The sequence below is a fragment of the Nanorana parkeri genome, unplaced genomic scaffold (genome assembly GCF_000935625.1).
Source record: "Nanorana parkeri isolate BGI_ZX_2015 unplaced genomic scaffold, ASM93562v1 scaffold2020, whole genome shotgun sequence".
Classification (NCBI taxonomy): Eukaryota; Metazoa; Chordata; class Amphibia; order Anura; family Dicroglossidae; genus Nanorana; species Nanorana parkeri.
In genome coordinates this window covers 97,942-113,234 of record NW_017308288.1, presented here as the reverse complement: position 1 = coordinate 113,234, position 15,293 = coordinate 97,942, and the positions used below count along the sequence as shown (strand labels likewise).

At 43.5% G+C, this 15,293-nt stretch overlaps 1 protein-coding gene across 1 annotated transcript in view; it reads right to left on the bottom strand.

Moving 5' to 3' along the window:
* The window catches only part of LOC108800424 (synaptotagmin-A-like), a 177,776-nt gene that overhangs the window by 85,495 nt on the left and 76,988 nt on the right, over window positions 1-15,293 (bottom strand). The window contains exon 4 of the mRNA XM_018572406.1: window positions 1,836-2,003. Within this exon, the coding sequence (XP_018427908.1) occupies window positions 1,836-2,003 (168 nt within the window). The remainder of the gene's footprint in view (window positions 1-1,835; window positions 2,004-15,293) is intronic.

Below are 15,293 nucleotides of genomic sequence, written 5' to 3'. Positions count from 1 at the left end.
GCTGTTGCTGGTGTACATCCTAGTAGTTCTGGGATCTTTTATATGTTTTAATATAGATGTTTGTTTTATCACTTACAATAAATATTTGACATGTTTGATACAATGTATTTGTGTTCATTCATCCCTGTAGACAAGGATGAATCCAACACAGCCACCAGGTTAGAGAGGAGCACAGAAATAAAGTGGTGACAGCAAAGCAAAGGAAGATACACTGGAAGGTAAGTGACGGAGTAGAAGTACAACAAGCAGTAAATAGGAGGAAGCAAACAGACAAAGACTGTAGAGGGAAAACACAGTAGAAGTAAGGCAAAGAAGGCAGTATGGAGAGGCGCACAGGTGAAGGCAATTAAGGAGCAAAAGCAGGGGATAACGCCAAACAGGGATACTAGCTGGTACAGGGAAGCCAAAGGCACAGGGATCCAATAGCAAGCGCAATAGCAAGCGCAGGGAATAAGATCCCAGGGATAGTCAGAGACAGAAGGGGTACGGAACAAGGCATAAGACTTGTTGCTCGCACCAAGAGCAACAAGTGAGAAGTCCTAAATAGGGGAGAAGGAGAGCAGATTGGCTGCAGCCTTGTGAGACACCATAGGCCGACAGCCCAGAAACAGGGAGCATAGCGAAAATCCGGCACGGATTTCCGGATATTGTGACAGACACCTTAAAAGCCCCGCATCTAGTATATTTTGATGTTGGATTTGTAAAAATAGGGGTGTGGTGTCTTGTTTTCTTTGGTGGTTCAAAATATATTTTTTATAAATTCTTAAAGTACACACCTGATGCTGAAGGACATACTAACTGGTGTCAGCTGATTGCCAGCACAATCGTGCCCTTTTCAATATGGGGATACTTGACTGTATGCTTTGTGTGGGAGTCTAGTATTGTTTTGAGGAATGGAGGTTTACACAATGTTTTTCACTTTATATTTAAATTAAACAAACTTCCACTGATAAAAAATACCAATGGATCAGCACATGCAAACCCACTATAAAACTTCAACAGTAGAGACTTTATGCACAGGTTCTCCCCACTAAAATGTTTGTATTAAGTACTGTAGGGATGCACCTATACTGATACTCGTACTCGCCCAAATGCTTCTGATACTAACCTCCGATACCGGAACTTCCGGTCAGAGGGATATTTCCCAGCTTCCTGATTGGCTAGGAAGCCGGCTTCACTTGTTGCTAGGCAGCCAATCAGGCTGGGGTGGCACATAATGTCTTCCAGCTTCACTTGTGTTGCTAGGCAGCCTGGCTTCCTAACCAATCAGAAAGCCAGATGGCACGTCATGACTTGCGTTACGGCTTCCTGATTGGTCAGGAAGCCACGCTGCCTAGCAACAAGTGAAGCTGGCTTCCTTGCCAATCAGGAAGCTGGGGGGTGGGTCATGGCGTGCCGCCCAGCTTCCTGATCGACTAGAAAGCCGACTTCACTTGTTGTGAGCCAGCCTGGCTTCTTGACCAATCAGGAAGCTAGATGGCACCTCATGACTCGCTGCCTAGTTTCCTGATTGGTCCGAAAGCCAGGCAGGCTCAGCAAGTGAAGGTGTTCTTTCACTAGAACATCGGCTTCACAAGCAATCAGGAAGACTTCCTGATGATTGGGACACATGGCACCGGTACTTGGTATCGGCGAGTACCGACAAAAAAAAATACAGGTACCCGTAACCGCAAAACCGGTATCGGTGCATCCCTAAAGTACTGTATAGTATTAATATTAGGTACTGGATATCATTTTATGTTGAAATGTTTACTTAACAAATTTTCCAGTAATAAAATATAATATCAAAGGTTATTACAGTTGGTTTTTACATGTGGTGACATGATGTGACTTACCTCTTCCTTTTCTGCTGATTGAAGGTCCTGCCACTCTTCAATAACATGAGCTAGATCCACAGTGTTCATATGTACGCGGACCTCCCCTATAGCATCATGCTTTGAGAACCGGTCAAAATCATATACAGACATCACTAATGTTTTACCTCCCAGCTCTGCATAGGGAATCTAGAAAAAAGGAGAAAACCATGAACAGATGGTTACTATGTAAAAATCTCTACACATTTATTTATTTTCAGTAAATTGGTTAGTGTTTATAGTACATTGTTCCCAAAAGGCTTGCATTTGTGTGCTGCATATTTTCTAATAAAATATTTGTGCTCAGTGTACACTAAAGAAAAAAAAATCTGCAGGTTGCATAGGAGTCAAAACTGGATTATAAATTCAAGTAATTGTGGTACGACTGCTTTTGACTCTCTGAACTTTTAAATATCTGCAACGGTTTATGATTCCTGTATAATTGTATTATTATATATAGAGGTCAAAATAATATCCAGATTTTGTGGTATGTTAGAAAACACAAAGGAGGCACAGACGGTACAGGACCTTCTCTCTATTTTTTTGGACTACATCCTAGTCATAATATCTATCTTAGTTGCATGCGTTGAATGTGCAGTGAGTCCAGAAATCAACACATTTCTCCGAAGCTTCTTCAGGAAGTTTTGAGGTAGCCGTTTTTCAAGAAACCAGTGGTACGTCAGTCCACCACTCCGGGAAATAAACCCCCACCACACCAGAGAGGCGGAGAGAGGAAGAGGACAAGCAGGGACGGTCAGGGTGGAAGTATCCAATGACCTTCAGTGATCACCTCAGCATTGTCCATGAATGATGTCAATGGTCAATTCCTCCCAACCGTGCCGTCCATAAGTGTCCTCGGCTCTCCCCATACGAATCCCCCGCCGCACTGTGTCACGCCGTGTACAGAGACCATGTGTGACATGTGCAGACGGGCAGGCCAATGGTATGCCTGGCTGCACATGTCACATGCGGTCTCTGTTATTATGGAAATTCGCTTGCTTAAACGCACAAATCCATGCTGCGCCAAAGTATGCCGCTGAACACAAAGAATTTCCCCGTGCTTAAAAGCACAGTTGTATTACGCTCTTTTGTGCAAGGACTGGAAGTACCCCTTTAGAGTCATGTAGAGTTAGGACACAGGAGACAGGTGTTGCTTTCTTGCTAGTTCCATTCTTCGTCTTCGAGCCTCAGCACAGGTATTTGTTTATTTTTATAGCTGTCTGACAGGAAGTGATGTCAGACAGAAAGTGATGTCTCAAACAGCAAACCAGGAAGTGGGGAGAGACAGGAAATGAACAGGAAACCACCATCACTTCAACATAGCCAGCTAACAAAACACTCCTATTACCACCGGAGTGAACTTTATCCAGCATTGCTCAGTGATCAATGCCCAATAACGTTACTATGATTCTCATTTACAGGGACAACGTCATATTATCTCCAGCGGTTGATCAGGCGCACTAGAGACAACAAACGCACGTTCCTTTCATATACTGCGTTCAAAACAAATGCATCCACGCAAGCCAATAAATCCGTGCATTGCACGGGGGCCCTAGCCGGCGTCCATACATTCGCCAAGAAGACACTGCTCCGCCACGCATAAGATATCTACTCCAATGGTTTACTCTTAGTGGGGATTTAAACCGGGTCACGCTCCAATTGGGCGTGACGCAGCAAACCCTGACACTGAGAGACATAATAACAAAATATTACAATACACTAAAAACACATCCTAATAAAATTTCCTCAACAGTCCCTCCTCTTTGTCATATGCTCCCCAGTGTCCCTCGATGAATCTCGATCTTCTTCTTTGGAAAAACAGTCCCTCTTGTATACGAAAAGTCCTGAATCGATAAAGGCAAAACAGACGATGGAAAATAACGCAAAGTCAATGTTTTCCACGCAAATCTTGACATGTAGACTTTTGGCAAAGAAAACAAATCTTGAAAGCAAATATTGACTCAGATGTTCTCCTCTTCGGGAGGTGACTCCGAGGGAGGTGGTGGGTCGCTTCGATTGCTGGTCGGTTTGGATACCTCTGCATCTGGTCCATGGGTTGGTCTTCGGGGCGTCTCGTCAGCGAAAATGTAGTCGTCTGGTCGGGCTTCGGTAACTCGGTTGATTAGACATCAGGAACGTCTCACTCCGGCCGTGTAGAAGGAATAGAAAACACCATAAGTACATGTACTCCCATTTCCTTTAGCCCGGATCCAATGAAAAACCAGAGATCCCCCAGGCCCCCCAAAGCCTTAAAAAGATTCCAACCCTCACTAGCTATAGCTCTGCCTCTGCCCCGCTCCTGTCAGTATGGGCCTGAACCTTGTCACTAGTATCTGCTATCCAGGTACAACCATCCCCCCCTATAAATTCACAGAAACTCCCCTTGGACGCTCTACTGTAATTGTTCCTCGGTGATCTCCCTCACTGCCTCAATGTTTAATCGAACATCTCATCCACTTTGGACGAGAAATTTTTTAATCGCTTCATAAGTTCAATTCCCCATCCTGTCCAAGCAGGAAACCATGCCCAGGCCTTATCAGAGCCGGAAAACTCCCTTCCAGCTCTCCCTGCCCTTCCTACCCTCCTCTGCACCATCAGTTCCTCCTGATCGGCTGCAACGTAAGATGCAGGGACAAGCTTCACCAGGACACATGAACCTCTCGTATTAGGGGGAATTACCTTATAAGCAGCTAACCCGCATAGGGAATTGTATGGACTCGTCAACACCGAACAAGAAGAACTTCTCTGACGGTCACGGGCCTCCAGTAGTAACTGAATAGACTGGGGGATCGCTCCCTCAGTCTGAACGTCACACCCTTCTTTCCAGCAGATATAATCTGATCTATGGTTGTCATTAAAGAGATCAGGGGTTTTATTTGTAAGGTTAACCATTGTACCTCCCTCACAAATGGAGGATCCCACAAACCTATCCCCTTTACAGGAAACTGATGCTGTAACACATCTGCGGGCCGCCTAACTGCCCGGACACCCATACAGGATTAGCAAGCGAGGCGCCAGAGCTAATATTAAAACTATAGCTGATATTACCCTCTAGGAATGTATCTTTAAGTTCTATCAACAAATGTCTCCCTGTGGCCCTTGGTAGTTTGAGGTGCACTTCCCTCACTAAAATAAACTAAACAAATAAACAAAAATGATACTCTTCATTCTTTGACGTAGTTGAGCAACTTCTTGCAGTGACCGGTGTGGACCCAGTTGTCTCGTCCCTCGAACTTAAGAGAGGTTGGCGTCGTTAGCGGCACCTGGAATGGCCCAAGATATCTCGGCTCTAGTCCCGTCCTTGGATGTTTCTTTAGCACGACACAATCACCTGGTTGAATAGAATGAACACTGTTTATTGAGTCTGGGTCCGGGAGAGACTCCTGAACCCGGTGGTGGACGTATGGTGATAACCCGTGGGGCTGCCTAGGGGCACCCCTGATGCAATAAAGGGCTACAGCGAAACATTCAGGCCATGGTCTCCGAGTATCGGCCATGATTTTTTAGATGTTTGCAAAAGTCTGACCCAATTACCATCAAAGAAAAAGGCAGTCGTGGTGGTTCTCGACGTGATTCCCTACTAGGTTGGAAAATTGATAGGTTAGAAAGGTTAGTAAAAGTTGGAAAATTGTCATTTTTAACACCATTATCATTATAGAGACATTATAGAGAGAGAGAGAGAGAGAGAGAGAGAGAGAGAGAGAGATAGAGGGGGACAGGATGAGATAGCAGAGTTAATTGCATTGGTGACGACAGAGACATCTGAGAAAAACTACTACAACAGATCCAGTGTTGGTAGATCCAGCCTGCTTCAGCAGAGTTAGCCCAGAAAAGAGCCTCTTCCGTTTTGGACACTTGATCACCGATCGCGGCTATCCCCTCAGGCCAGGTGTACATAATGCGGTTCCTCCAGACTGAAACCACCTTCTGTATGCCCTGCCGATTTACCATTATATAGACTTCTGAAGCCATAACTGAGCTACATCTAGAGTCCCTGATGCCTGCGGCCTGGGTCTAACTCGGTTTCTCCCATTTCCAGGCCTCAAAAGTCCCTTCCAGAGGGATACCCCAAGCGGTACCCTTAGACTATCTATACCGTTCTTTAAGGGGTTTCATGGCCTAAACCCCAAAAACTAGACTTCATGTACTGTGCAACCATCTGACTGTGGGAAGCCTCGCTTTCCTTCCCTTGCATGGACGGCCCATTTCCCATGGCGATTAATCGACTCTAGTCTTACCCCTGCGTCCAGAGAAACCCGTGCACCAATTTAGGAGAGCACCGCCCGGTGCCCTTTTTCTGCGGGGGATTGGCGGACTACAACCACTATAGTCCCCCAACTAGAAACCCTAATTGAGGCGATGTGTAACTATGGCTTGTTGTCCCAACACGTTTGGCACAGACCCACGGCACTATAATCCCTGTAATATAACTATGCCAAATGATTAGTCAATAACCACAGATCACCCCTCCGAATTATGTCTCTACCCCTCAAAACCGTATCCGCTGTATGACCCTACACTGCGTCGCCAGACTAAACTGCACAGCACACTTACACCCGCTTTTCTCTACAGTACAATGTGGCTTCTCTCACTACAGTTGTTAATGGGGATAGCCTTCTGCTGTCTATTTACTGGTTGTACGATGTCTCAGTAGTCACACGATAAAACTCCTGATATTGAAATTGACTATTCGCTGCGCAACGCAACTCTAAACAAAAAAACGTGTTACTCTCGCTTGCGCAGTCCGCCTCAGGAAAGTAAATATAAAAAAAAATTTCAAACCAAATTCTTTTCTACCGCAAAACCAACAGTAATGCGATACTGTAGCTCATGCTGTAAAACCAAAAACAATGGGGGAGGGGGCATGAATTGCCCTCTCGGGAAACAAAAAGAATTTCCCTTAAAACTGAAACTCAATATAAAGACAGAAAAGAATAAAAAAACGTATTGCCTTTGGAACAAAAACACACCCGCCAATGTCTTGGTGGGTTCACCTAACTTTCCACCCAGGCATTGAAATGCTAACTTTTCCCAGTATCAAGCCAATGTTAGATTCATTTTACCAGAGAAGCAGGATTTAACATTACAAAAAGGTCCCCAATACAGGTTTCTAGGAAAGAAAAGTTACGTTAATTTCGGTCCATTTTTTCCTGCAAAATACAAACAGTAAAATGGTTTAGAAAGATCTCAACAACATCTCTTCATTTTCCCTTCTCTGGTGCACAAAATTTGAGACTCTGATCTGTTCCCAGAACCGATCTCGTTCTTTTCTAAGCTTACTATTTTCCCATTTCAACAATTCATATTGGGCTTTAAAATCTGTTCCATGAGTCCAAGGCCCTGGCTGTCCCTGGCTTCTATGCCTTTGCAAAGAACCATGTCTGGGACCATTACCCCACCTTGCTGAATAAACCACTTTACTCCTAGGTGTGGTTCTGGGAGAATTAGCATCCCTGGGTGTGTTGCCATGAGTTACCGCACAGTACCTCGCAATGTGCCCAATTCTTTGGCATGCGAAACAACGCTTAGCTTGCCTTCCTGCACGCAACCTCTGAGCACATGCCGACCTACCCTGCTTCGGACTCACCACAGAGTCATCTGAGGTAACCTCTGCCACTGTATTAATACTTCCAACCACAGTTACATCGTCCATCCCTGAGTCAGTTTTAGAATCTGACCCAAAGTTCCCAGAAACATCCACTGCAGTCATAATCGCACTATGACTCTCTAACGTTGTTTCAATGTCTCTATCTGGGCCAGACCCGGAGAATGTTCAGCCTTTGCACTCCTGTAGAGACCAGACAATTCCCTTACTGAAGCCCGTGCTTCCATTACGCTTTCATACAACCGTTCATTTTCCTTGCGCAGCTCAGTCACAGTACGTTCATACTCAGTGCTAGCTTCAGCAGCGTGCTGGACAAGAGTTCTCAATTTTCCCATTTCAAGTTTTAGATCTTCCACCTGTCCTTCCAAACTCAGCTTCAGCCTACAAGATAACCAGCAGCAAAAATAAGAGTATACTTTCCCTTTCGTTTGCACCACTGTCTGGAAGCAACAATGTGTGCTAAACAATTCTGCGCTTGCAGCCACGGTTCAGAAGATCCTTGCATGGCTTCAACAATGGCCGCCGTGCCTTCCACTTTCGCTACCTCTTAGAAAATGGCTTCCATGATACAGGAATAGTAACACTGCAATCCAATACTTTTGGCACAGAACTACAAAGCACCACCCTTTTACACTGCAGTACCTGTAATAACCACCAACTATGCCAAACAATTCCACAATTCAGTATAACAGCCACAGACACTCAAGCATTAAGCAAAATCAGTAACTCTAGGACGATTTCACTACTAAACTGCCCCTAATGTTCACGCAATGATAAAAGTTACAAAAAGACAGACAAAATCGCTATCCTGCACAAAAACAGACATTTGATGCAAAAACAAACAAATCGCTTTCCATAGACACCAAACTCAGCTGAAAGTGAACCAGCCTAAAACTGAATTCCTTGTTAAAAACCTGCAGCACCAAACCGAATACAACAAAAAACGAATTTTAATTCAGAACTGCAACAATAGCACTAAAACTGCCTTCTAAAACTAAAACCGAATAAAATCACTACAAAAACAAGATGGCCGCACAGCCATGTAGTCCTTAATGCCAAAACAAACACAAAGGAAAACAAAGAAGGCCGCTGCCCACATGGTCTTACACAAAGGACACCAAGATGGCCGCTCTGAGATCCAGTACAAACACAGAGAAATACACCAATAACTGAGCTTTAGAGCGTATTAGACAAAAACTGCATCAAACTGACTTCCAGCACAAAAACAAATAGATTTCCGCTAAGCATAAAACACTTTTACCACAAAAACTTAACACTGAACTTATCTCACATACACAGCAGCCCTCTCACCACACACGTCACAATCTGACCATGCAATCTCTGCACAATCAACTCAGATCCACCACAAACTACACAACTCAAAAGCACTTACCTAGTCCTGGCACAAAGAGCGAAAACGTTCTTTCGTCAAACAGAAATTCTCTGACACAGCGGGCAAAAATACAGTTTTACTTACAGTCTCTCACCTTTTGTCCGCTGCGCAGAGAACCCCTGCCGACTCCTACCTGGCTCGCCATTTTGTTATGGAAATTCGCTTGGTTAAACGCTCAAATCCATGCTGCGCTAGAGTGCGCCAAAGTATGCCGCTGAACACAAAGAATTTCCCCCGTGCTTAAAAGCACAGTTGTATTACGCTCTTTTGTTCAAGGACTGGAAGTACCCCTTTAGAGTCATGTAGAGTTAGGACACAGGAGACAGGTGTTGCTTTCTTGCTAGTTCCATTCTTCGTCTTCGAGCCTCAGCACAGGTATTTGTTTCTTTTTATAGCTGTCCGACAGGATGTGATGTCAGACAGGAAGTGATGTCTCAAACAGCAAACCAGGAAGTGTTGAGAGACAGGAAGTGGGGAGAGGCAGGAAATGAACAGGAAACCACCATCACTTCAACATAGCCAGCTAACAAAACACATGTATACAATAATCTCCTATTACCACCGGAGTGAACTTTATCCAGCATTGCTCAGTGATCAATGCCCAATAACGTTACTATAAGCACATGCGTGCTTATTTACAGGGACAACGTCATATTATCTCCAGCGTTTGATCAGGCGCACTAGAGACAACAAACGCACGTTCCTTTCATACACTGCGTTCAAAACAAATGCATCCACACAAGCCAATAAATCCATGCATTGTATGGGGGCCCTAGCCGGCGTCCATACATTCGCCAAGAAGACACTGCTCCGCCACGCATAAGATATCTACTCCAATGGTTTACTCTTAGTGGGGATTTAAACCAGGTCACGCTCCAATTGGGCGTGACGCAGCAAACCCTGACGCTGAGAGACATAATGACAAAATATTACAATACACTAAAAACACATCCTAATAAATTTTCACAACACTCTGCACGGCATGACACAGTGCGTCGGGAGAATTGTATGGGGATAATCCCACCTTGACCGTCCCTGCTTGTCCTCTTCCTCTCTCCGCCTCTCTGGCAGGGTGGGGTTTATTTTCTGGAGTGGCGGACTGATGTATCACTGGTTTCCTGAAAAACAGCTACCTGAAAACTTCCTGAAGAAGCTTTGGTGAAAAGCGTTGACGTCTGGACTCACTGCACATTCGACACATGAAACTAAGATAGATATTATGACTATATAAAAATGAAATATTGCTATTTTTAAGAGATGAGTAAATCATTGGGCTGTAAAAATTTATACAATGTGCTTGTGGGATCCAGGGGGGCTTTATGCCAAGGGACAAATTCCTATGTATGAAACCATGATTTTATTGTATATGTTTCCAATTATGTGCATTTTTTATTAAAACTGTCTAAACAATCTTATAATCGAATAGGGCAATATGTATATAGATATGTCCCGTTAATTCCGTGTGTGACACCTTAAAAGCCCCATTGAAATTGTTTGTTGTTGCTTAATAGTTAGGGGTGTGGTGTTCCTGGTTTCTTTGGTGGTTCAAAAAACATTGTTTACATTTGCATCTATTTCCCATTCCTTTTCTCTACCCATCTATTTACTTCCCCCCATCCCTATTTGTTCTCTTTCTAATATCTCAACAATGTAGTTTTCTATAAGTATAGACTGTTCTCTAAAAGTAATTTTTGAGAATTTATGAGGGTGAGCATTTCAATTATATTCTTGTGTTGTCTTATGTCATCAAGTAGGTTATATTCTGTGTAAGTGTAAGCAATGAAAATACATTTTGATTTAAAAAAAACTATATAATTCATAAAATGAACCATCCAGATAAATACAAGTATACTGAAGAACAACTTAGTGATTTTGTTAACAGGTCATTTTTATAAAAAATGTTTTACATTAACAAAACAAGGTGCTTGAGACATCAGGTGTGCAACAGGCAGTGTTACAAATGAAATAATGATACATAGGGGGCGTGGCTAGCTGCCGAACGAGATGGCCGCACACTAACGGAGCTCTGCACCACCGGATCTAATTACTTATTTCAAATAATTAAATTCCACACCAGAGGACTGTTGCTACTGGCAGGGGATACCAATTTAGTGATCGACCCTGACCAAGACAGAACGAAAAAAGTCGGGGTCTTGCCTACGGGCCAGCCCTCAACCTCTGACAACCATCTACTCTCTACTATGTTGAGTGATAACCGCCTAGTTCATGTGTGGCGAGAGCTGAACCCCACAACAAAAGATTATACGTATTTCTCTAATCCCCACCAAATTTACTGTAGAATAGATCATGTTTTCACTACTCAACAATTTTTGCCCTCATTCTCCAAAGCGAACATTAAGGTTATCCCTTGGTCGGATCATGCCCCCAATTTAGTACAATTTGACCTGGAAGGTAATAGACCCAGACAAAGCCACTGGCGAATCAACGACTCCCTACTTTCTACTATTGATAATCTACCCTATATCGAGCTCTGTGCTCGCCAATATTTTGAAGTTAATGAGGGCTCGGTCTCCTCCCCAGTGAGTTTATGGGAAGCACATAAGGTTACCATGAGAGGGCATCTGATCGAGTTAGCTACTCGCAGAAAGCGAGAACGTTTATGAAAAATGTATGCTTTGCAGGAGAGCCTGGAACGCCTAGACCGCGCCCTGAAAAATAAATATGAAGGTAAAATATATGCTCAGCTGTCCTCTGTGAGAACCGAGTTGAATTTGCTGTTGGACCAGCAGTCGGAAAAAAACCTACGGTGGTCCAAACACAAGTTTTACTCCATAGCTAACAAACCTGGTTCCTTGTTAGCGAAGAAATTAAATACGATACCGTCTCATGCTGCCCCAATCCGCTTGCAAAACTCTCAAGGTAATGTGACAGCCAACCCAGTTAAGATTTTGGAACTCTTTACGGACAATTTGAAGACGCTTTATGCTGGCCAACAACCCTTCCAGAACTCCGCTGCTGATGAACTTTTTACTAATCTCACTCTCCCACAGATTTCTCGAGACGATTTGGAACTCTTGAATTCTGATGTTCTGAAGGAGGAAGTTCATACCTCAATTGAACAACTTAAACCTTCAAAAGCACCGGGTCCGGATGGCTTTTCGGCCCTTTATTATAAGAAACTAGCTCCAATTCTGTCTCCCAGATTAACATCTTTATATAACTCAATTAAAACTGACCTAGAATTACATTCGTCCTGACTTCTGGCATATATTGCCATGGTCCCGAAACCTGACAAGGACCCCTTGGATCCTATCAACGACCGATATCGCTTTAAATATTGACATAAAAATACTAACAAAAATTGTGGCCACCCGCATTGAAACCCACTTACCCAAACTTGTACATAGATCAGGTGGGATTTATCCCACGGCGTCAGGCTAGCGACAATGTCCGGAAAATTGTACATGTGATTGATAAGTCTAGAGGCATCCCGGGATTTTTATTATCCTTGGATCTCCAGAGAGCCTTTGACTCAATTTCCTGGGACTATTTAACATATGCCTTAGGAAAATGGGGTCTTCATGGTTCATTTATGGCATGGCTTCATACTCTCTATTCCAAACCTATGGCTCAGGTGAAATATCTGGGGTGTGCATCTTTGGCATTCCATATTGCCCGAGGTACGCCCCTTGTCTCCAGCCCTTTTTGCGCCAGCTATAGAACCCTTATTCTATTCTTATTCAATTCTTATACGTTCTAATCCCAATATTAAGGGTGTTAAATTATCAGGGATTGAATACAAGCCAGCTTATTTGCCGATGATGTCATGCTTACCCTCACTCAACCTCATACCACTGTCCCGAATCTCCTTGCTTTGCTACAACGTTTCTCTGTTATATCTGGTCTGACGGTCAAATGGAGTAAATACGCTGCCTTGAATGTGAACCTGTCCCAATTCTCATATGACCATCTATGTGCGAACCACACATTCTCTTGGGCAAAGCATTCTATAAAATATCTGGGAATACAAATTAAACCTTGTATGCTGCAAATTATATACCACTTTTTCGCTCTTTGAAACACCTCATGACCAATTGCAGAATCTTACTCTCTCTTGGTTTGGCAGAGTGGCTGCTAATAAGATGTTACTACCTAAACTCCTTTATTTTTTTTCGAACATTACCTGTGGCAGTATCACCCTTTCCCTTACGTTCCTTACAGCGGTGAATCTTACATTTTATTTGGCACCCCAAGAAAGCCAGAGTTTTTAAAACCACTTTATATAAACATAAAAGAGAGGGGGGTATTGGATTGCCTAATATATGGATGTATTATCAAGCCTCACAACTTCTACCACTCATTTCTATTCACCAGAAGAATAACCTCCCACTGTGGATTCTATTGGAAATTCCTACTTTTTTTCCCAAACCACTGCATGCCCTGCCTTGGTTACCCTTCTGTGATAGGCCCAAAATTCTGAGCAAGCCCATGACACATGCACTGAAGGTTTGGGATATGTTCAAGTATTCAGCAGGGTTACTGTCTCCGTACTTACCTCTCTTACTATTGTTCTCACAACCGTTATTTAAACCAGGAGCCTCCGTGCCTCTGACCTTTAAGTGGTGGTCAGCCAATGGTTATGCCTTGGTTTGGCAGTATATCAAGGAGTGTAAGCAACCCCCTGAATCTGAATTGTTCCGATACCTTCAGCTTCACCATTGGATCTTGTCCTTGGCGAGTAGAAGGGATCTGCAACATCCTCTCACGTGCTTTGAGCATCTTTGTTTGTATACTCCAGAAGGGCCTGGTCTAATTACAATTTTATACTCCCAATTAAATAAACTTTCAAGCCATGTCTCTCATTCCTATGTCCAGAAATTGGAGAATGACATAGGGGCCTCCTGGACGGAAGAGGATTGGCGACACATGTGGCGTAACATGGCTGGCTGCTCTCTTAATATTACGACCGCAGAAGTGGCATATAAGGTGATCATGAGATGGTACATGGTGCCTTCCTGTACTGCGCATATGGATGCGGCGCTTTCAGGCTGTTGCTTTTGTGGGTGCGGCGCTTTCAGGCTGTTGCTTTTGTGGGTGCGGCGCTTTCAGGCTGTTGCTTTTGTGGGTGCAGTATACTAGGCGACATGCTTCATATTTGGTGGAAGTGTCCCTTCGCTACCATCTTCTGGTCAAAAATCATTAAATTAATGTCCAAATTGTTCCAAGTTCCCATTGTACGGGATCTAAAGTGTGCTCTTTTTCATTCTAATATACCTTGTTTAAATAAACATCAACAAACACTTTCCCACTTTATTCTTCTAGCAGCTAAGTTAACTTTAGCTGGTAATTGGAAGAAGCAACAAATATCGTACAGGGAATTTATAACCAGAATGGATAATATCATGCTAAATGAACGTTTGACAAGCGTATTGGTTGATAGACAACCTGTGTTTCTCCAGGTATGGGTACCATTGCTACAACTCCAACACCCCCATATGACCGAGTCTAGTCTCTGTGGCATATGAGGATGTCTTATTGAGCTTGTAAGGCTGTCTTGTATTTTCTGAAAGCGCAGGCCAGGTAGAATAAAAAGATGGTGATACTAAATTTGTAGGCCCTGCGATAATTGCGCAAATGTTTCTCAAATTAATATTAAACCGATAAAAATGCACAATTCAATTGTTAAAACACACCAAAATCAGTATCCGTGCACAAAAAAAAATATTTTCTGACTAAATCTAAAAGATAAAACTGTATTGAGTTAATAAATAACAACTATTAGCAAATTTGTAATTGCACCTTTTTGCGAAAAGGTAAAAAAATTAAAGGAGAACTATGAGATGAGTGATTTCCACATACCAGGTTCGCTCACCTCTCGATCCTGTCACGGCTCTCTGCCGTGACAGGGGGAGGGGCTGGATTCCCCTCTCCCCGCTCCGATCTGCCAGCGCTGACTGGCGGAATGGACAGGGCGGGTACAGCTGGCTCTGCCTCTAGATAGGCAGAGCCAGCTGTCACTCACGCAGCTGGGCGGATCCCGTCATCTACGTTGGGATCCGCTCCGGCTGCAGCGTCTCAGTATACTGCGAGCTGTAGCTCGCGGTATACTGAGCTTAGGGTAACGGGAGAACCCCAGTTTGTGTCCTCCCGTTACCCTAAGGAGAACTTGGGGAAAAACACTGACCCCATAGTTCTCCTTTAAGGTATGCAAAACTGTAAATAATCGACTTATGTAAAAATGTTTTTGGTGTTTGTGTTGTGATAAAATGATACAGGCGTATATTTTATTGTAACACAAGGTATCACAACTAATGGCAATGCGTCACAAAGCTTTGCCATGCGCTGCCACAGTTAACTTAATGTTTTTTTTTAAAGAAAATAAATAAATAAAAAAGATCATGCACTGCGATGCGTTCTAACAACGCACTGCAGCGCATGTGCATGGTGTGCACCACAATATGTGTGTGTTATGTGGGGGGAG